We start from the raw sequence: 20,940 nt of genomic DNA, 5'->3' as shown, positions 1-20,940 counted from the left end.
AATATATACAAAAAAACATACAGTAGGAAAAGGGAGCTGTTTAAACCCACAAATACCTGTAAGCTGTCTCTCCTCTGTACAACACAGATATTTCCGGAGGCAAAAGACACAATAAATAGCAAATCATTGCTACTGGTTACAGCTGTTTTTACTGAACATGGTTTCTCATAAGGAAGCTCACAAACACCTTTAGGGAGACCATCTTGGAACCAAATAAGCTGATTCTTGTGGGTTATGGCAACAAGTGATATTCGGAGCTGTTTTTTCAATATCTCATTCTTGCAGACGTAAACAGAAGATACCACTCTGCTGTAAGCATGAGGCATAAAGCATGTGCCAATTAGCATTTTTTGTGTTTCAATTGCGTATCCAAAGAACTCACTACCCCAGATGGCTCTGTCTGAAGTGGAAAACTCATCCTCATCTTCACTCCCTGGCAAGCAAGCCGTTCTTATCCCTAAGACAACAGTGCCTTCATCCTCAATTTCACCTGTCCACACAACAGAGGAAAGCTGAACAGGAGCACTCAGAACAGTGCAGGTGTCGCATGAGATGTAGAACAGCTTGTTGGTATGCCTCCACAAGACTGAAGGGCCAGTAAACAACCTGATGTCTTCTTTCAGCTCATAATCCAATTTAAAATGAAAGGACAGTTCAAATTGATTTGAGCTGTGAAGCAACAATAAAAGGTATTTGACAACATTGTTCTGTTTTTTCTTTTTCATCAAAACGCAGGGAAGAATAATCCCTGTTCTGGAATCCGTTGTGCAGCTACAACAAATTATTTCAATTTTTAAGTGACTGGCACGCATGCTGAATACTCCAGAAGACTTCTGAACAAACAGCTTAGTGTCTCTGTTGAACACCATTCTTCTGACACATAAGTTCATTGTTTTATCAGTTGCTCCTTCCACATGTTTTGGTTTTGACAGCTGAAATATAAGGACTTCGCCATTGTAGGACAAGAATTGTTCTTGCTCACCTAGAAGCATCTTTATTTATCTTTAGATATGTTCCTCTACACGAAAACTGTATGTGTCTCCATTTTTGTCAGGATTACTTCTCTGGGGAAATTTTACATCTACAAAAGTGAACAAAAAAAAAAATTAAATTGTTTTGGGACTAGCTGAACTGATCCTTAAGAATAGGAGAAACTATACATTGCAACACAATGACATAAACTAATTTGATAATATGAGGCCAGTATGTGCTTTAATCTCACAGATTAAAATGAAGTTAAGCAACTTTGTACTGAGAGATTTAAGTAACAGAAACATTTCAGAAATGTATTCTAGCATTTATTTACCAAAGCATGAATCTGCTGCTCATCAACAGCTACATGACATAATGTAAATTGAGAGAAACCAAACCAAACCGTACCTGCACTGTTTGTGTGATTGAAGGTGTCAGCTCCACAAATATACTGAGCGCACTGGAAAGCAACAGTGCTTTGAATTCTCAAATTTAAGAGCCTTCACTCAGGTGTAGGCGTTATTAATAAATATAATTCCTTCTCCGTTAAAATTATAAGGAAATTTTCCTCTTTAAGGAAAAAGTTCTCTGAAGAAGAGTCCAGTCATTTCGCCGCCAAGAAGGCTCCCTCCCTCACCCCCCCAGACAAGACCCCGGGGACCCAGAGCGAACGGCAGCCGTCTCACCAGGTTTCACTCAATCCCCGGAGTACGAAGCGACGCCCCTCGCCTGGCTCAGACGCCCCGGCAGGGCACCCTCCCTCCGCCGGCTGAGGGGGCCCGGGCAGCTGAGGCGCCGCAGCAGCCGCCCCCGCGCCCCTCACAGCCCCAGCCGGGCCTCACCGCCCCCTTCCCTGCACCGAGCGGCTCCCACGGCGGCCCCGGCCCGGCTTCTTCCCCGAGAGCCGTTGACAGCTGTTAACGCCCTCCCCGCCCGGCCCGGCAGGGGCCACGCAAGCTCCCGCGGAGAGAACCGGCCCAGAGAGGAACAGCGACCACAGGCTCCGCGCCGGCAAGGCCTTACCCAGCTGCCGAGGTCGCCCCGCTCCCGCCTGAGTTTCGGGGCGGGGCGAGGGGGGGGGGGAAGGGAGGAAGCAAGAGGATCGCGCGCCCGCTCCGAAACTCCCGCCGCAGGGAGCATGACGGGAGGGGAAGCGGGGGAGGGGGCCCGGACGGAACCGGCGCGGGGGCGGGGTCAGGGACCAGGCCCCGGGAAAGGGGCGGGGCCGGAGGGGCTGGGAGGGGCTTGTGGGTGGTGGGCCGCGCCGGCGCCTCCGCTCTTGCTGCGGGGGAGGCGGGCCGCCGGCAGGCCCCGCCCCCTGCCGGGGTCACGCGACGCCTCCATCCCCATTTCTTCTGCCCCTCGCGCTCGCGGGCCCTGCTGCAGCTGTGCGGCCGTTGGGGGCGGCTCCGCCGGACTATGGCTGAGGTGAGTCCCTGCCCTCTGCCCAGCTGCCCGCCGGGCCTCCCCTCCCCAACCGCCCCCGCGCACAGGCAGCGGCTTGGGGCTTGGGGCTTGGGGATGGGGGTCGGGCGGTGGGCATGGCCGGGCCCGTCGCACAGGTGACGGGCTGGGGCTGTGTCGGGCCCCGGCCTTTCCCTTCCTTTCACGCCTCTCCTGTTTCTTGTTTCTCCTCAGCAACGACAGGACAAGGCCGTGCTGATAAGCGAGGCTAGGCGGCGTTTCGAGGCGGAGTACCTGCCAGGTGAGCGCCTCGGTGATGGAGCCGGGGGTGGGCTGGGAGCGGTGGGTCCAGCTCCGTGGATGTGGTCTCTGGGGCTTGACCGGTGTCGCTTTTCCCCTGTGGGCTTCCTGTATCCCCGCTTTCCCAGGTGAGTGGGTGTTTCTGCCTTTGCTTCAGGTGGCCGAAGCTACTGGGCGAGGATGGCGCACAAAGCGTGATGTTTTCTCTGTTGGCTCTTGGTGCTCTCTTCTGTGTCGCTCTCTTGAGCAACAAGGCGGGTCGGGGCAAAGGTCTGGGTCGTTTTGACTCACAGTTATGTTTGTTTGGCTGTGGTGCGGACTCTGGGACACTGCTGTGCTTGGTGCTTTTTGGACATAAAACATGGAAGAAGAAAAAAACAAATTCTGACCTTGACCAGTTTGTCAAGGAAACAGTTGTTTTTCTAGAGTAACTTGCACTTTAAATTCATGCTGGCCTCAATTAAAATCATGCTGCGAGTCCAACTGAGTTCTTAAGTGCAGAAGCTTTTAAACTTGTAAATGAAGGCCAGGAGGTGCTGGGGGTGCCTAGGGGAAAGGAATACCAGAGTAAGTCTAGAGGGGTTTCCTTTCATTTCAGGGTTGATTTGCATTGCTTATGATAGAAGAATATATAGTAGTAGAGTATGCTAACAACTGCAGTAAGCAGTATGTTTTATTATGACTGTCCAAAGGCTTTCTATTAAAAACATGTTCCTATCCAATTTTTAATGCAAATACAGTAGGAGCCGAGTAGTTTAGGAGTTGCATGCATCTTCTTTAATATAAGACTCAATCCTGCAAACACATGCCTTGCTTTGATGTTCCTGATCAGAATTATTCAGGTTACCTAGTTATTGCTTTTAGGTAAGGGTTGCACATGTCTATGTCTTCTTTGTGATTGGCTATAGCACTTTTCCTCCAGACTTTGAGGGTCTTGAGTGTAGTACAACTTCTTTTCATATGGTTGCACTCCTAACTTCCATAAAGGAAATTACTTTGGCCTTGGTTAGAGATGATCTGTATTTCTGGCAAGATGACAAAATTATTACAGTAGTGTCTTGAAGAAGAGAGAGCTTATTTTGCCATTTGATATTTCTATGTGAATAAAGATGTCTTTGGCAGTCTTAAAGCTTGGGCTCAGGAGAGTGGAGGATCGTCTTAAATTATAAATTCTTTTTGCTGTTAATGTGTATATTTTCCTGCAATAGGTGATTCATCTTGCTTTTTTATTATTCTGTTATCCCAGAGTCAAACTCATAAAAAAATAACTTTGGAAAGCCTAGAACTACTTTGGGACAGTTGCTGCTGAAAGGGAGTGTTACCTTTTTCAGTTGAACTTTCCCTTACAATCTTGGAATTCCACAGGTTTCTCTAGTTCTAATGAAGCCTGTGTTGGGCTGGTTGTTACAGCCATTAAAATAATTGAATACTGTTGCAAGGTAAGCTGTAATCCTGTTCGCAGTATTTTGAAGACATTTTCTCACTAAGCCCATTTTTGGGTCATGGTTTAGGGCGCTTAGCTCTTTCAAGAAAATAGGATTAGGATTATTTTGAGTTTACATTCTTAAGTGCCCTCCTCAAATTTAGGAACACCACATGCAAATTAATCTTGTCATGCCCACTTCAAGTGTGAAAAACAAAGTTTTAGTATTATTGTGGTCCTTCAGCCTTTAATGTATATGTTCTAAAATGTATTTTTATGCTTTCTCTTAATTGACAAAGGGGTGTGGAGGTGCATGTATGCAGACACCCCCAAACATGTGACTTTCTGTGTGGTAAAGGTATGAATGATTGCTTCATATCCAGCAATTTTAGTCGATTGAAAACTGAGGGCACTATTAAGGCACATTGAGAAACTGACACTTTCTGTGAAACTTCATTGTGGTCATAGAATTGTGGGCCTCTGCAGAACAAACCTAATTTCATTTAGAGGGGAGCTGCAAGTGATAAAATTTGAGTGAAATTTTCAGGCAGTTTTGTTTCTGGCGGGTGCAGCTGCCACTGGTTTATTTTCCCTCTGAGGAAAACAGTGTTCCTGATTATTCTAGAAACTGGGTGGTTGTGTTAGGAGGGGATTCTTCCGTATTATGGAACTCAGTTACATGGTTTCCCCCCATGCAATAAGAATTGTTAATGCTCACAAATGCTGTGATGGTCTTGCAGTAATGTTTATTTTTGTTGTCCAATGAAAACTTAGAGGGCCTTTGAAATCCTGTTATTTAGTTAAAATTATCTATTGGCAGAATACAATTTTTATATTAAAGCAGAATATGCGCAATTAATACATAGCTGGTTCAGAAAAATCTAATATTAACTGTGACATATAATACATGGTGGAATATTTCACATAAAAGTTGCAACCAAATAGTTGTAGACTACAGTCTTGACAATTTTCAAGGTAGGATGGGAAAAGTTTTGTTCAGCAATTGAAAGCACCAGAAAGCTGTTTTCTGAATTATACAGTTGTTTCCTTTATGCGACTAAATCAAAGAATAGTTTTAATAGTCAGATGCAGTTTGGAAAATACAGTGTCAGGGAACCTTACTGGCTCATTTCCCCAAAGTTTTAACAAGAACTTTCTTGATGAAGTTGTTGAGCAAATGTGGCTGTTGAGGGGTTGTAGAAGGAAAGCTTGGCCACTGTGAGATCTTATCTGCAAAGCAGTGGTTAATGTTAACTGAGATCTTGTGGTGGTTGTTTTTCTCTTCAGTAAATTTTCTAGCTGTATTTGAAAGACAACTTCAGTTCTTGTAAGGAATGTATATCTCTAGTAATTAAAACCCTTGCATTTCAGTATTGGAAATATGCCTTTTAAAAGTTCCTGTTAGACCAATAGACTAGCAAATGCTGTCTGATGTGATAGGCGGACAGCACTTTATCTTTGTGGTTTGGGGCCTAATTTCTGTTTTGTCTGTTTGGATCCTTTGTGAGAGTTGGTGATGTAAATGATTTGGGTGGTGCCAGGAACAATGAAAACAAAAGATTATTTTCCAGTACTGACTGCTAGAAAACATTGTTAGTACCAAACAGCCTTGTCTTTTTCTTCATTTTCATTCCTTAGAGGATTTCTAAAATAAGCTTTTATTTCTGGGCTATTACTTTCCATTTTAATGTTACAGTGGAAATTATTTGTAATCAAATCTTGGTAGATTTTTCCATTCAACAAGTCTTTTCCACACTTCTTTTTGCATATTTACCATTTCTTATTGCTTGTATTCCCTGCCCTTCCCCATTTGCATACTCTTCCTTTCTCCTTTAGACAAAGCTTAATTTTCAGAAAAAGATTTTGCAAGAGAGGTTTCCCACTCCAATTTAAAAGATTAAATTTCACCATGACTTTCTTTAAGCCAGTAGCAAAACGTGTTTTGTTAATCATATTGGCCAACTGCAAATAAAATTTTAGACATATGGGGCATCCTCAAAAAACATAGTAATATGACTGTTGTAGAAAACTCTTAAGGTAATGTTTTGAATACCTGCTTATATCTGTTTACGCTCTGAAAAAACTATTTTCCCTTGTTCTTGGCTTTCAGGCTGAGAAATGGTGGAAGGATAAGATAGGAAACATATGGATAGGATAAAAACCATACTTCTATAGAAAGCTAAGTGATATTGGTGCTTGAGCTTTCTATTGAAAGTAGTTTTTGTTGTCACCGAGTGTTCAGTTTTGCAAAAAGTTCAAATTTATCACATCTTGTGGAGGCAGATATTTTATTTGTTTATTGCCACTTGATTTTGTTGAAATAACTCCTTATTGGGCAGAAATAGTTTTGTTTTCTTCACCCCTGTCCCTTTATGGCTACTGACCTTTTTAAATCGTTTTCAGTCTTGCAGATTTCCTCATCTAACAATTGAAGGCACATGCCTAAATGGTATCAACAGCCAATTAAAATGGGTTTCCTCTTTCTAGCCAAGGCCAGAAGAATAACTATGACTGTTTCAGACCAAAGACTTCTTGGCTGAAATAGCTTAAGGCAGTAGTTAAATAGAGAGGCTTTGTGTAATGGAACACTTGACATACTTTAAGTTGCTTTTTCCAATTTTTTGTACAATGAAGTGGGGTTTTTTTCTCTATTCAAAGGTATGTAGTTGCTATCCCTACTTAGCTTTGTGTATGACTTGTTCTGTAACATTTCTTTTCTGGATGAGAGTTCTTCCTGAAGGGAGGAGTCATTCTTACAGGTTGCGAATTCTGAATTTCTCTGGATTATTTTAGTGTGGGACTTAGCTGTGCTGCTTGTTTTCCAGTCCTGTAGTCTTTCTTCTATATTCTTGTTGAATATTCTCGAATTTCTATTATTCTTCCTAAAGCATGAATGCCGGAAGAAAACAGCAGTGCAGCATTGGTCTTCTGATAATGTAAATGGCACTGAAAAAAACCAATGTGAAGCAAAGGGATGTTACAATTTGTGCATCAAAGAATTTCATGAGTTCTTCCAGTGAAAGTGTTGCAGTGAAATTTGTGTTCATTTAATTTTACCTGATTCTGGAGTTCTTTTCAGAGCTGTTGTCTTGTGTTATACAGGCTTTTCTATGTTGGAAGATAGTAATTAAGTCAGAGTTTCACTGTATGTTTCTCAGCTTGAAGACGCCTATTAATAGGGCAGAATATGGTCATAAAAAGAACAGAACTCCTCACTTAGGCAAGAAAAAAGGAGTAATAGGAAGAAGCTGCTGTTCAAACAACTTGTTCTGTCTTCTCAGTCTTCTCCCAAATGTTCAATAAGGAAATGAAAGTAACTTTAAGTAGCAATTTTTAAAATAAGGTTAAATAAAATTATGAACTTAACCTTTAAAGTTCTGTCCGAGACCTGGTCAATCTTCTTGCTCACTCAAATTTTCCTGAAGGCATTGAAGAGAGCTAATTTTGGTGTTGTCTCCTTGCTGTTGTCACTGTTACTCCTTTATATATAACTTAGAATTTGGTTTTTAATGCTTTCTGGTATATATCAAATTTGCTAAGCAGGTTATGCTTTCTCTCGGTTTCTGGATCTGAGTCTTGATTAGTTTCTACACAGCTTACGAGTTCAACAGAAAAGGCTTGCAGCATCCCAGTTTTGCCTCTTCCACTGGCTGTGGAACTATTCTGGGATACAGTAAAGTTTGAATCCCTTGGGCTGAAGAGGAACCGGGTTTCCAAGCTTCTAGATGGTTGTTTCACAGAAGTCTGACGCTGCTGCTACATATCTGGCTTTCACTAGCTTTTTCTGAACAGAAGTAGCTGTGAATGCTGTTACTTCTGGGGCAAGCAGGGCGTGTTCCAAATACCTTATGAAATTCTGTTTGTTATGGACTTAATTATAGAGATGTCCATCTCCCTGGAGTTGAGGGTAACTAAACTTGGTGTCTCAGCATCTTCATGGCAGTTCTGCAGGTGTGATGAAACAGGTGCTTAATTTTCTAGTGAGAAAAGCATCAGTATATGTTTACAGGTACCTTAAGTGGCTAGGCTTGGAGATTGTCTGAGGTAAGACACTTCAGTTTATAATTTCACCTGAATTTCTGTTTGGGTGCCCCTCGACTTCTGTTTCTTCTTGGCCTCTTAACTGTTGTGCAGAATGTGTTTAAATTGTGTTGAGAACTCCAAAGGTCTATTTTCTTTCAACTAATTCTGTTGTAACTCCAGAAGTTTCTAATAGTCCAGTAACTACAGTCAAGTGTTCCATGAGTGATTTAAAATTAGAAACATTCAGATTATTTCACAGAATAGTTTGCGAACAAGTTTCCAGATGTCTATAGAATTATGGGAAATGCACAAATTTGAAGAGGAATTCCTCCTCTCAATTGAAATACTGCCAATGGCTGGATTATTGGAGGACTCCAGCAATTTTGTATCACTCTGCTTTATATGTGTGAGATAAAACACATTTCTTCTGGGTTCACAATCTCACTCTAAATTTTATTTATATTGTAGCAAGAATTGGATAAATCAGGTAGGGTTAAAACAGTAATTGGTACTCCTGTTATTCTGTCAGTCTTGTTAAGCTTACCTGATTGAAATACTGGTATTCTGCAAGTGTCTGTGGAGGCAGAATCTGACTAGTTGTTCCTGTTTTAGTGTGTGTTCTAGTATATATGTAAATTCAGATTACACGTGTGATCTTGTTGAGAATTTAGTTGCTGAAGAGAGGAAAAATATTTTAATTTTTTTTTTAACTGTTCCTATCTCTGAATCCAGCTGGCTTTTCATTGTGATGTTGAAAGTTTGGATAAAATGTTTTCTCCATTCCTCTTTCACTTTCATTTTCTTAAAATATTCATAAAGTTAAATGTCTTTTTTTAATATCATCTAAGTCCAGAGTTTGGGAAAACTTGTTAGTGGCCCAGAAACATGTGTTCTGAGGCATGTTCCACATAATTTAAAAACATTCGCATATCATTATTTTTTGATACAAGATGCACTATTCTGTCATTCTGACAGCTCTGCTCCAAAATAGGTACTGAGAGCACGGAGAGCCTCAGAAAGCAGTGTGAAATGTTATCCTCTTAGTTTTTACCTGGTGGTGTGTGTTGTTTTCTTTAATTACACAGTACTCAAATCCCTTATACAAATAGGATACACATGGGACTGATCTCAGAAAAATACTTGGCTGATTGATTAACTGCTGTCTCTCTTAGCTGGAAGCTAGTGCATATTAGAGATTATTAAACCAAGTTGAAGTAAGGTAGCTGAAGCACTAGAGACATGTAATACCGATGTTAAAATAAATCTTTGCTCTTGCAAAGGCCTAGTTTGTTGTGGCTATGAGTAGCTATGAATGGGTTGAATAGACAATATGTCATATTGAATAATCCATGGGCATAGAATAGCTAATATACCATGGCTGAGAGAAGCCAATGCTTCTCTTTAACTGACTGTGAATGTGCCAGCTTGGTTACTGTACATGACAATATCACTGAAGGGGATTTGGGTTGGAATGCATGTTATATGAAGGGAGGCTGTGGAATCTTTCTACGCCTTTGAGGGTAGAAAACTTGACTGGAAAAGGTACTTAGTGACCTGTTTGAGCTTGGAAGTTAGCCTTGCTGTGAGCAGGAGTCAGGACCGAGCAGGAGTTAGGACCTGGAGAAATCCTCTCCAATGTTATTTTTTATGACTCTAACTTGAAACTAGGTACTGTTATTGCTTCTCAGGCAAGACTATCCAAATCGTAAATCATTGGGGGAATAATCAAATTTGAAATGAGCAGTTGAGACTTTACAAAATCTAATACCCAAAATCTTTGCTACTTGTTCCTTCTGTGGTTGACCTAGAGCCACAGAGAGATTAAATAGCATTTCAGTCTTGTGCCGAGTGTTTGCTTTACTGGACTTAGAATATAGGGAATGAGCTGTCTGGTGCAAGTTGGAAATGATGAGAGAAGGTACTGAAAGAGTGAGAGAGTTTTTAGTGGATTGGAGGTTTATGGGCAGAGAGGAGCAAGTAGGGGACTAAGATTAAGGAAAGTGGGATTTGACTGTAGGCTTGGCTAAGGAAAAAGATAAAGTAGGGTTGGGATCAAGGGAACGAGAAATTTGAAAGCTAATAAAGAAGGAATTGAGTAGATTATGTAAGAAGCAGTTGGATGTGAAGAGATGCATTGGGGGAGTGCAACTATAATAACTCTTAGTGGATGGACACATTTAAAATGGTATATTCTTACAGTTACATTGTGACAGGAAACAGTATAAATTGAAAGACAAGTAAAATAGGTCATATCTTTGCATGTAGGCCAGTAAAACTAAAAATATTAGCGGAATTTAATGGTGTATTTTTCTTAACAACTTCCTCAGAGTTAAGATGTCTGACTGCAATACGCATCCCTAAGCCATCGAGTCACAGTTCTAAATAGTTATTTTAATTATGATGGCCTTGAAAGTAGTTATTTTGAGTTTATTGCTGCTGACAGAGGAATAGTCTTTGCAGTATGTGAAAACTAACATCTATTTTATTAACAAGCAGTCTTAATTTTTTTTGTGCTAATCACAAATAAATTTAAGTGAATAGTTTAAGAGCTTATGTTTTTTAGTAGTTAGCAAAGAGATGTGTATCAGTGTCTGTGGCTTTCAGAAGCCTGTTTCTATCATGGGCTCTTACTTGATTTACATTCCAATGATGCAGATTTCTTGGACAAAGAGGAACATTGATCTAAAAACTGAGCCGTTGTTTAAGCGTATCTACAATAAAAATAGGTCCACTTAGGCATTTGTATTTTACAAACTTTCCTGTTTAAAAAATAATTAAAAAAAAAATAAGGAGCAGCAGCAACTCCTGTTTCATCTGAAGTACTTCCTAAAGCATGTTAACCTGTTAGCCTGTTGCTAACCTGATAGAAGAAGAGTTTGAGGCTTGGGGGTTTTGTATTGCTCTAGAGTTGCATGTAGTTTGTGTTCAGTAAGGTAACAATTTATAACAAGTGTAGAATGTGTAATCTTTTTAAAGAAAACAATTTTGTTTAATGCAATGATGTATAGCGTGTGGCCAAAAATAGTTATTTTAACATCTGCTGTCTGACATTTCGTGGTCTGACATGCTGATGCCTGTAAGTTTGAGAACTCTAGCTCGAACTAGTGGTGCTTAATATATACATTCATCACTACACAGATTCTTAGACTATAGAGTGATTTGTTAATTATAGAAAGCTGTTTTTAGAAAAATTACAGCTGCCCTACACACACCTTCTTGTTTTCTAATGTTTTTTCTTTGAGTAAGAATCACAGAAAATATTTTTCTAGTGTGAGTAATCTTGTAGTGTTCCTAAATATCATCACAGTAGATAGATGTTTTTAATCAATTTCTCATGCTATGCTTTGTCTGCTTAAATTTGAGACTGCAAAAGTAATCCTATGTACCTAGTAGATGCTTATATTGAAACTTGACAAATCTCCTTTTTATGTTTTCATAACAAATGCTACATTCTTACAATAATTGATTTATTTGCTAGATAAATCAGATAAATACGATTCTAGAGATGTGGAAAGACTTCACCAAGATGATAAATGGGTTGAAAATTATCTGATTTGGCGTCATGATGTTGTGGATGATACATTAAAGATGATTGATGAAAGCTTTCAGTGGAGGAAAGAATATACAGTTAATGGTAAGCTATATTATATAATGATTTTGTTGTTGTATGTTGCTTTCCTATTGAACTACAACTGACTTTTATATGTAGTTACATTAAGCACCCATTAAAGGTTTTGTAGATACCACAGAGAGCTAAGCAAGAACTTTTCTACTCATTTAAAAAAAAGAAAAAAACAGGAAAAAATAGAACTATTGCTTTTTGTTGGCCAGTACTGTCTCACTGTTTTGTTGTGGTTCCATATGTCTATTGAAAGGTTGTTTAACAGGAAGGAAGGCAGCTATCTCTTGTTTTGTCTTTGTGCATTTGCTAGAATGGAGTCCTTAAAAAACCAAACAACAACAAAAAAAAAAAACACACGAAAACCAAGGATCTGTTGTTCATCATAGTAGCACTGGTCTGACACCCGAGGTAGAATAGATCTGTTTTTTGTGCTGTGAGAATATTTTGAAGGTCAGCTTTATCTACAGGACTTCACAATTTGAATTAGAGGATGGAGCAAGAGGTATTGCAGATATGAGCAAAAATAAACATTTGCAGCACTTTTTTCTTACATCAATTTTTTATTCTTATTTCTTTCTAAATAGATTCTACTCTACAGCATGAGAGGAAGAAGATAGTAAAGATTTCAAACGAGCTCAATATTTGCATCAATTTAGCAAAGGCCTGGGAAAGTGGTTTATAGAGACAGTTTTGTGTTTTCTTGCTAGACTTCTGCGTTTTTAGTGACTTCTGTTAAGTTACAATGTGATTATTAATATGATTACTGAAATAATCTTTCATTTGGCTTTGCAGACTTGACAGAATCTGTCCTTCCAAAATCGTTATTTGAAAATGGTTCTCTCTTTCTGCATGGATATGATAAGGAGGGCTATAAATTATGTAAGTTACACAGAATATAATATTTTCAGTCATCGATCATTATTTTGTTTTCAGCATTTTAGCATCTATTTTGAAAAATAAATGTTTTAAAAATAGAAGGTACATATTGGCAACTGTTTTTACTAAAAATGATAAGCTGGCAACTTTGAGTATCTCTTTGGATCACAAGTGGAGTGAAGAAACTTTATCAGCAGTTTTCAAAAATCATAAACCTTTATCCTAATTATATGCAATTTTTAACTTTCCTGTTGAAGTGTATTGTTGTGTGGCGAGTATATGGCTAGTTCATTATTATAGTGCATTGTCATTGCTTTTCTAGCAGCCCACATTCTTGCATACTTGCAGTGGTTCATAGGAGGTCTGCAATGGTTTTCTTGTTTTGTTCTTTCATTGGAATGTTCAGTAATAGTGTGAACAGCTGAGAATTGTTGGAGAATGAACTCTCAAGTTGTGTCATTAACTTCTAGTAATTAAATAATAAGATTTGTAGGGAAACAGTAAATGTTGCCTGAAATACTCCTGAGTTTTTTGAATCGTGTATAATAGATGGGCAATATTATTTTCTATAAACTAATCTGTTGTAACATCTCACATATTTACATTTAATTAAGCTTAAATCCTGTGAGGTAAAAGAGGCTTTTAAAACAAATAACTCATGAGGCTTTTCAAGCAATGATCTTGAACCTTGAACAAAACCAAAAATTTAAATCTGAAATTCTGCTTTTCCTTGGCTTAAAGGACTAGTTTGTAGTGTGTTCCAGAAATACACTAACAATCCAATCATTTACAGAAATGGCTGTTTTAAACACTGATATACTAGTTTAAAAAAAAAAAGTGGCTAGAAGAATACAGCTTTTATTCTATGGCTGTGTTTTGTCAGACTGCCCCTTTTCTTATCATTGTAAGATATCAGCGCTGTATGAAAAATTGCTGCTTTGTTATGCTGCATGATTTTCTTTTAGCCTCCAAGGTAGGTATTCAAGGATGAGTGGTGGTGATATCTTTTTATAGCATTTAGAAAGCTGATCATGATTATACTGGGTGGTTCAATTTGGTGAGATTGCGGCGGGGGAAGTGGAAAAAACATGACTTTCTTGCATCAGTGCTTGGACTGAAAAAATTATGCAACTGTTTCATGACAAGAATGTGTAAGTCAGGCAAATAATGATTTCTGATTTTATTGTCACTGAAACATAACTAATGACTCAATTTTCCATACCTGAAGTGTTTTTTCTGTGAACGTTAATTGCGTCAGAATATCTGACTTGGTATGCAAATTCAGATTGTATCATAGTTAAATGCTGACTAACCAGGAACTCTTGAGAAATGTGTTTCTTGGGCCACATACTCCATTTTCATTCTGTTATGTAAAATAAATGTTTGAAAGTATAAAGAAATTCTTCAAGAATTATTGGTTACTTTCACAAGAGTCCTGTGTTTGAATAGGGGTATCTTTTTGAAATTCAGAACTTACAGCATCTAGTTAATATACTATGTTTAAAAAAAAAGTGTTTCTTTACATGAGCCATAAAATATTTATTTGCAGTTGGAAGTAAAAGACATGGAGAAGAAATCTGTTTTTTAGCAAGACTTTCCAAGTTTCAGGGAGAAAAATATTAGAGTATATCTACAATTATTTTCAGGCCTTGTCTAATTTTGGTATTGTAGAGGTACCAAAAATGAAGGCTGTTCTTCACATTGCTGCCCCAAATACTTCTTTTATCACTTCATTGTATAATCAGTAATTTGGTTTCGGACATTTTTATAAAGTCTGTTACTTTGAAATATGCTACTTTTCATGGAAAAACTTGTCTCTGCATGACTCATTTCTTATTCCAGGAGGGCATGTATTGGGCTTTCATTTATATAATGTTGGTCACTTTCTAGATTTTTTCATTTTATTTTAGAAAGGTCTGTTGCTTTTTATATAATTCATAATGTGTCTATAAATAGTTTTCAAAACATATCAACTACAATGCTGTAGAAAACTTAAGTAGGAGAAGAAACATAAATTTCACAACCACAACAATACTTAGGATATACGCAGAACATAGTATCATATCTGAGGACCACGTGATTTAATTTTAAATTATGAAATAATAATCTAGATAAGTAGTATTTAAATACATGAAAAGCATTTTTCCATTCTGCTGTTTCTTCTGTGCTGTAATTCTTTGTATTTTCAATTTTTAAAAAGTTCCAGTATAAAAATGTGGGCAGGGAAAGGGGTGTGTATGGAAAGATATGCAGTTGATTCTCTGGCTGTTCAGTGGCCACAAAATCAGTAGAAGTGTAGAATACAAGCTGAGAGGTGTAATAAATTTTAGTGCATCCTGTATAGTTATTTGCATAATATTTCCTGTTAATTTGGATCTGTTTCAAATTTTGTGTGTTTTTCTTTCTTCTCACAAGTTTGGTTCAGAGTGAAACATCATATAAGAGATCCTAAACAGCAACTTGAGAAAAAGAAACTGGTAGCTTTTTGGTTAGAACATTATGCCAAGAGAGATCATGGGAAGCCCTTAACAGTGGTATTTGACATGGCTGAAACTGGAATCAGTCACATAGTAAGTATTTTTATTGTGTTTTTCTAACTGCTTTCTGAATTATTTAACTTACGTCCCCAGAAAAACAGGAGTCCCTGTGCAGTCCTTGACAGCTAAATAACTTAACAATTGCTCACATCAGTGATATGTAGGGCTTCTTCCCATGACATGAGCAGTTTCCAAAATCTTTTGTTATGTATTAAACTTCGTCTTGTACAGCACACTGAAAACTTGCTTTTAGTTTGGTAACTGAGCCAAAGTAACTATATATAGTAGTTGCTCACCAGCTTGGTTTGCCAGTCATCATGGATGACAGTAGTAGAACTTAGTTTTTAAGCACCCAAAAGACAATAGGCTGAGCCATCTTCTACTGTGAGTATAGATGCTGCTGTTTCTTCAACAGCTCCATTTTCATTGTTGTCATCTCTTTTGGACGAATCAGTCAGTAAAGAGTAGTGGATGGAAAAATGGGGTAATGGTGAAGCATTAAAACCCTTAGATGCAGTGGTTGATCTTTGATCTGTTCTGACAAGTCAGCATCTTCAGTTGACAATTCTGATCCTGGTCCTGGCTTTCCATCCTCCATGCTATGTATGCTGTCCCTGTATGTTTAAATTGTGTTCATTTCTCAAGTCCCTGCATGCATCTCTCTCCACCATTGAATTTTGTTGTGAAGAGAAGCTAGCTGGATGTGGAAGAGCAGTCATTAAGTAGGCATTACTTTCAGTATTCATCTTAACCAAATATAGCCTAAGTCTGCCTTTTCTCTTACTTACAAAACACGTTATTACAATGATGAGACTAATCTGGTGAAGAAATCTGTATGCTTGTTGCTGTGTACAGATATAGAAAAAATGAGGGTGTCTGAATTTGAAGAGATGTGATAGGCCTACAGTTCAGAAGTCTATCAGACTCAAGTTTATACTTCCTCAGGAATAATGTCTTCATCCCCTTCTTCAGTTCCTTGTCCAACCTGTTAGCTTTACTGAAGACTACTTCCTCTAAGCTTGACCTTACATAAATGAGAGATTACAACTTTTCATTCAGAAGAGAAGACATTTCTCTTAGCAAAAGTTTTTGTGCATTTCTAGATGTTCTTTAGGACTACAAAAACAAGGAGGAGCAGTGTAGCTCATTCACTTCTGTAAAAGTGATGATTATTTGAAAGATTGCAATTGGATAAGAAAATTCTAATGATTTTAAGAGTAGGATTTCACCTTTGCCTTGGATATAATTGTAGAACTGAATCATTAAAGAAGCCAAGGGGAATTATACTAGTTTTGGAAACTATTCCAGAAACCTATTTCCCATTTGTACAATAATTTACAAAATTCAAAGTTTCATCAATTTTAAAAACATTTCAGAATGAAGTATTTGAAAATCCGTGTTCTAGGTATTTGGAAACAAGTATAAAAAAAAAATGAATTGCATACCAGTTAGTCATATGTCAAGTCAGTAGTCTACTTTGGGAATTACTTAGAGATTTATTGCAGTTATACATAGGGTTGGGTAACTCTCTGCCTGAAATAAACTTCAGAGAATGTTTTAAGTTTAGATGCTCATTAGAATTAAGCAAATTGTTCATGTATGTTACATGAAACTTAAAAGTATTTAAGAACTGTTCCTGAATTGATGGTCTGAACTGTTAAGTCCTGTGCCTGTATGGAGATGTGGAAGATTTAAAGAATGTGATTTGTGGGGTTTTGAATTTTCAAAAGCTTTGTTTATTGTCTCTTTGGCCATAATATTTCATAAACTGACCCTGAAAACATTGCTGTGAAATGTTAACATTTCCCCCAAACTGCTCCCTGTGGAATGTTCTTACTTTAGAAATCCTGTAGTTGAGTATCTTTCATTTTCACTAAAGCTTTCACAAAGCACCTAAGTATCTTTTTTTACATGACCTCTGGAATTTCATAGTGTTTGAGGACACTCTGTATTTGCTTTTGCTTCAGTGATTCTTGCACAGTATCTGAACCTGTTGTAACTTGGCATCCATACACCTGCATTTCTTTGAAGGCTGCTAAACTATACTGAGTTTGTAGTGTAGTAGCATCAGTATTGTAATACGTAGAGTGAGGTTTCTTCTAGTCCAACTGTGCTAGAGATTCAGCTCAGTATGGTATTTTTCTATTGCGATGCAGAAATGTTGTTCTCTATTTCAGGAGGCAAACAATTGCCTTAGTACATATTTGTTGTGAACAGTTTTTCTGAGATGATGGATTTCAACCTACAAAACATATGAATAAATACATTTGGTTCACTTGTTTAAGTATTTACTTCAGTAAACTTGAGATAGGGATTTTTTGCTGAATGTCATATGTGTCAGCACTTCTATGAGGACCAAAATGACAAACTGCTCCATGTGGAGTTATTTGTAAATACATTGCAGTTGAAGACAGAATTGCCAACTGCATGCTGTGGGTTTTATTTTTTGTGGTTCTTTTTCACTTCCCTTGCTTTGAGATGGAATTTTTGATCCCAATACTTTCTTCTCCCTTCTCAACACTCATCAGTACACTGACTGTTTGCATGCTGTCACCTGGACTTTTTTTGTGTATTTTTCTAGAGGTTTTTTAATGCAGATTTTGCTCCTAAGAATGTTGTGTAGTTGGATTTAGGTATGTCTTATGAAAATCTTCATGCTCAAAAGCTGCTTTTGTTGTAGAGCAGAAGTTCTGATTAATATCTGGATCACTAGATTTACTTCGAACTAAGTGTGCCAGGTGTAATCTTTGTTTTATGTTGTCATCTTTACAGTGAATATTTAAATTCACCAGACCTGTTAATTTAGTTTTTTGTGATCCGTTTTAGGTATGAGTCTGGGTATCAGCTTGTGTACAGCTTTATCTACAGTTGCTGTTAATACAGTCTGAATGATACACTACTACCACCAGTAGAGCTTGATCTGGTTAATGGCATAGAATTAAGTGTGCAGCTTATCTATTGGTGGAGATCCTCTTCTGAAATTTGGAAATGAAAATGCGTTTTTTAAACTTATGTAGATTTAGGAGTGAATGTATGTTGTAGTATCTCCTTTTAGGTCTGATTTTCTACCTATTAGTATCTCTATAAAGAAAGCACAAATGCATACCCATAGTTTACTACAGGCATCTTTAAGATTTACTTTGTTAGAAGCATGTTTAGAAGATTAGAACAATATCATCTCTTACGTTTTTACTGATCCTCAACTTAGACAACCTAAAAATCAGTATTTTTTTTGGAGGTGTGGGGGGAGGTGGCATTTGAGTAATTTTAATGTAGATATCTGAAGAGAATGACAGAGAACTCTGTAGATTTTCATTTGAGTTCAGTAGAGAAAAGTACATTTTTAGCACACACTTTCAGGAGCAGAATCTAAGCTGGTTTAGATTGCAGGATGGAGATCTTGCCTATCATTACATATTTATAGATTCACTCTAACAACTAAAAATCTCATAGATTGTCTATAGGTAAAAAAAATCTTATTTCTATAGAATATTAAAATTTTTCTTACAAAATGCCGTGCTGTCCTGTTATTCTTACAGGAATGGCTAAAACTTGTATCTTGTTCTTTCTTTTTTTATTGGTATGGCAGGAATACATTTAAATATAAGTAAAAAAAAAAAAACTTGCTTTCTATCTTTTCCAGGCAAGATGGTTAATATTGCATTAGGACCTTGCAGCTGTGCATACAGGGCCACAAGCTTTTGAGAAGATATTTTGACAAGTAAATATGGTGTAATTGAGTTTTGCAAGGCAGGATTGGTGCTTTTACCTGTGCCTTGAAAGCTGTATATCCATACTGCTAAAGATAATACTGGAGCTATGGTTTTATATAACAAGAATAAAGGATTGTAATAATTTCCATGATGTGAAAAAGCAACTTGATTTAGGTTTTGTGGAGCATATCCTGAAGCAACTTCTTTCCAGTGTCTTTGAGACGTCCAGAAATGCAATCTCAGCAAGTGCTATCCATAAGTGTCCCATTATACAGCCTTGCTTTGTACTTAGTACATTTATCACATGGCTGTTTGTAGCCATGTAGAGTAATTGATAAATTTTATGGTAAAAGAACTTGGATTCTGAGATCTTTTCCACAGTATGCTTCATTTGTTTGTTCCATTGCTATGGACATCTACTATGTCAGCTTTTATGACTGATATGCAGCCAAGCAATTCTGATAGCTCATGCCTTGTTGCATCAGTTCAGGTAATTAGAATAGATGCAGTTATTGAATGGTCTACTGAAATCTGTACTTGTAATTCCAGACTTTCATCAAAATAATGGATCCATCTTCCTGATATCTGATAGTGCTGCTTTTGGCTAGTTAGCAGAATAAAGAGCAGCATCCTTGTTAACACACAGAAGATTCTAATCATTGCTTGGAAATCTATCACTGTGTTTCTGCTATTAAATGAAAGATAATGCATTTGGTACAAGCAACAGCCAGTTGAGATAAATGCTTCTATTAAAGGCTACCTTCTGCCTACTATCTAAAGATATCAAGCTTTCAGTTAGTTTCTAATTACTGAAGCTACTAAAAACCTTCAGGTTCTGGGTAATCCTCTTATACAGGGTGCTGGTTTTTTTCCTGTCTTTCTGCAAATGTTGTAATAGCATGTTTACATCACTTTAAGAGCCCGTTCCCCATAGCATTTTTACTGTTATGACAGGCTTTGGATTCTCTATCAGCAATATATTTTGTACTATTTCTGAAGGTCTCCTTTGTAATACTTTATTGTGGTAAGGCATATCTTACTTTATTATCTTCCTGTTTCATGAAATGCCTTTTTTGCCCTTTACAGTGTAGTCAGTTCTATTATACCTGGATTTTGCAGTGGAGACTTGGCTATACTATTTCTGTACGACTCCTCGTTGGATGGAAGCACCCTGAAAATGGGTGGTATACAAGCAGCTCTTTTGAGTGCTGCCTTTGCCTGCAATTTCTCTGCATACCACAAACTAATACTAAAACCAAAAATTTCCTTAAAAGGAAAACTTACTTTTTCTGTGGAAGATCCTGAGTGCAGTAGTATATTGAACAACATGCAAGATAAGTTATTGAAAGGAAATTTCAGTATGTTTAGTGCTCTCCCTTGTAAGGCACTAAGATAATCTGTCAAGCTTCTCTAGTGCTAAAGATTTATTTTTCCAGCATCTTTCCTGTACAGCTTAAATACTGTTGATACTCTGCAGTAGTTTAAATACCTAACTTATTGCATTGATAATAGGTCTGTTGATTTCTTTATTACATCATAAAGTGAAGTTTGACCACAATCCTGCAGCAATTTAATGATGTGAAAAGCATTGCCTTGGTTTGGATGATGTTTGTAGTATGTGTAAAATTTAAACGTAGATGATTACAATCTAAGTATCTTGTGCTATTCAATATATACCTTAGCTTAACTAAGCCTGTATTTTTAATGTTTTGATTTATATTGTGTTTACTCTGTACTTTTATTTTAGGACTTGGATTTTGTTCGGTTTATTGTCAACTGTTTTACTGATTATTACCCAAACTTCCTCAGTAAGTATTGTAAATTACATCTTAAGCACTGTAGATATGTATAATAATAGCATTTCATAATGTTGCACGTGATGGGAGAGACTTTTAAGTCTTTTTGCATGTGCTTTATGTGGTAACCACATGGAACATGTGGATGTTACAGATTCAGAATACTTCTGTGCTCATAAGTCAGCACAACTTTGTGTTGTAAATAAACTTCAGTCATCAAAAATCAACTGGCTTTTCATGAAATAAGAATCTAAGACATGTTTTTACAGATTAA

At 37.6% G+C, this 20,940-nt stretch overlaps 2 protein-coding genes across 7 annotated transcripts in view; one reads left to right on the top strand and one right to left on the bottom strand.

The window, feature by feature from the left end:
• Positions 1-2,179, bottom strand: part of FANCB (FA complementation group B) — a 52,187-nt gene extending 50,008 nt beyond the window's left edge. For 3 of the 6 annotated variants that reach the window (XM_075175863.1, XM_075175860.1, XM_075175870.1), the window contains exons 1-2: positions 1,381-1,980; positions 57-1,081 (exon numbers count right to left, since the gene is read on the bottom strand). In XM_075175863.1, coding sequence (XP_075031964.1) covers positions 57-992 — 936 coding nt within the window. In that variant the 5' untranslated portion in view covers positions 993-1,081; positions 1,381-1,980. The other 3 variants (XM_075175875.1, XM_075175844.1, XM_075175851.1) reach the window with 2 other exon arrangements.
• A 29-nt stretch (positions 2,180-2,208) lies between these two features.
• Positions 2,209-20,940, top strand: part of MOSPD2 (motile sperm domain containing 2) — a 40,700-nt gene continuing 21,968 nt past the window's right edge. Inside the window, exons 1-6 of the mRNA XM_075175885.1 lie at positions 2,209-2,400; positions 2,611-2,677; positions 11,601-11,756; positions 12,537-12,623; positions 15,036-15,190; positions 20,618-20,678. Coding sequence (XP_075031986.1) covers positions 2,392-2,400; positions 2,611-2,677; positions 11,601-11,756; positions 12,537-12,623; positions 15,036-15,190; positions 20,618-20,678 — 535 coding nt within the window. The 5' untranslated portion in view covers positions 2,209-2,391. The remainder of the gene's footprint in view (positions 2,401-2,610; positions 2,678-11,600; positions 11,757-12,536; positions 12,624-15,035; positions 15,191-20,617; positions 20,679-20,940) is intronic.

Source organism: Calonectris borealis, chromosome 1, assembly GCF_964195595.1.
Source record: "Calonectris borealis chromosome 1, bCalBor7.hap1.2, whole genome shotgun sequence".
Taxonomy (NCBI): domain Eukaryota; kingdom Metazoa; phylum Chordata; class Aves; order Procellariiformes; family Procellariidae; genus Calonectris; species Calonectris borealis.
This window is presented reverse-complemented; position numbering and strand designations above follow the sequence as displayed.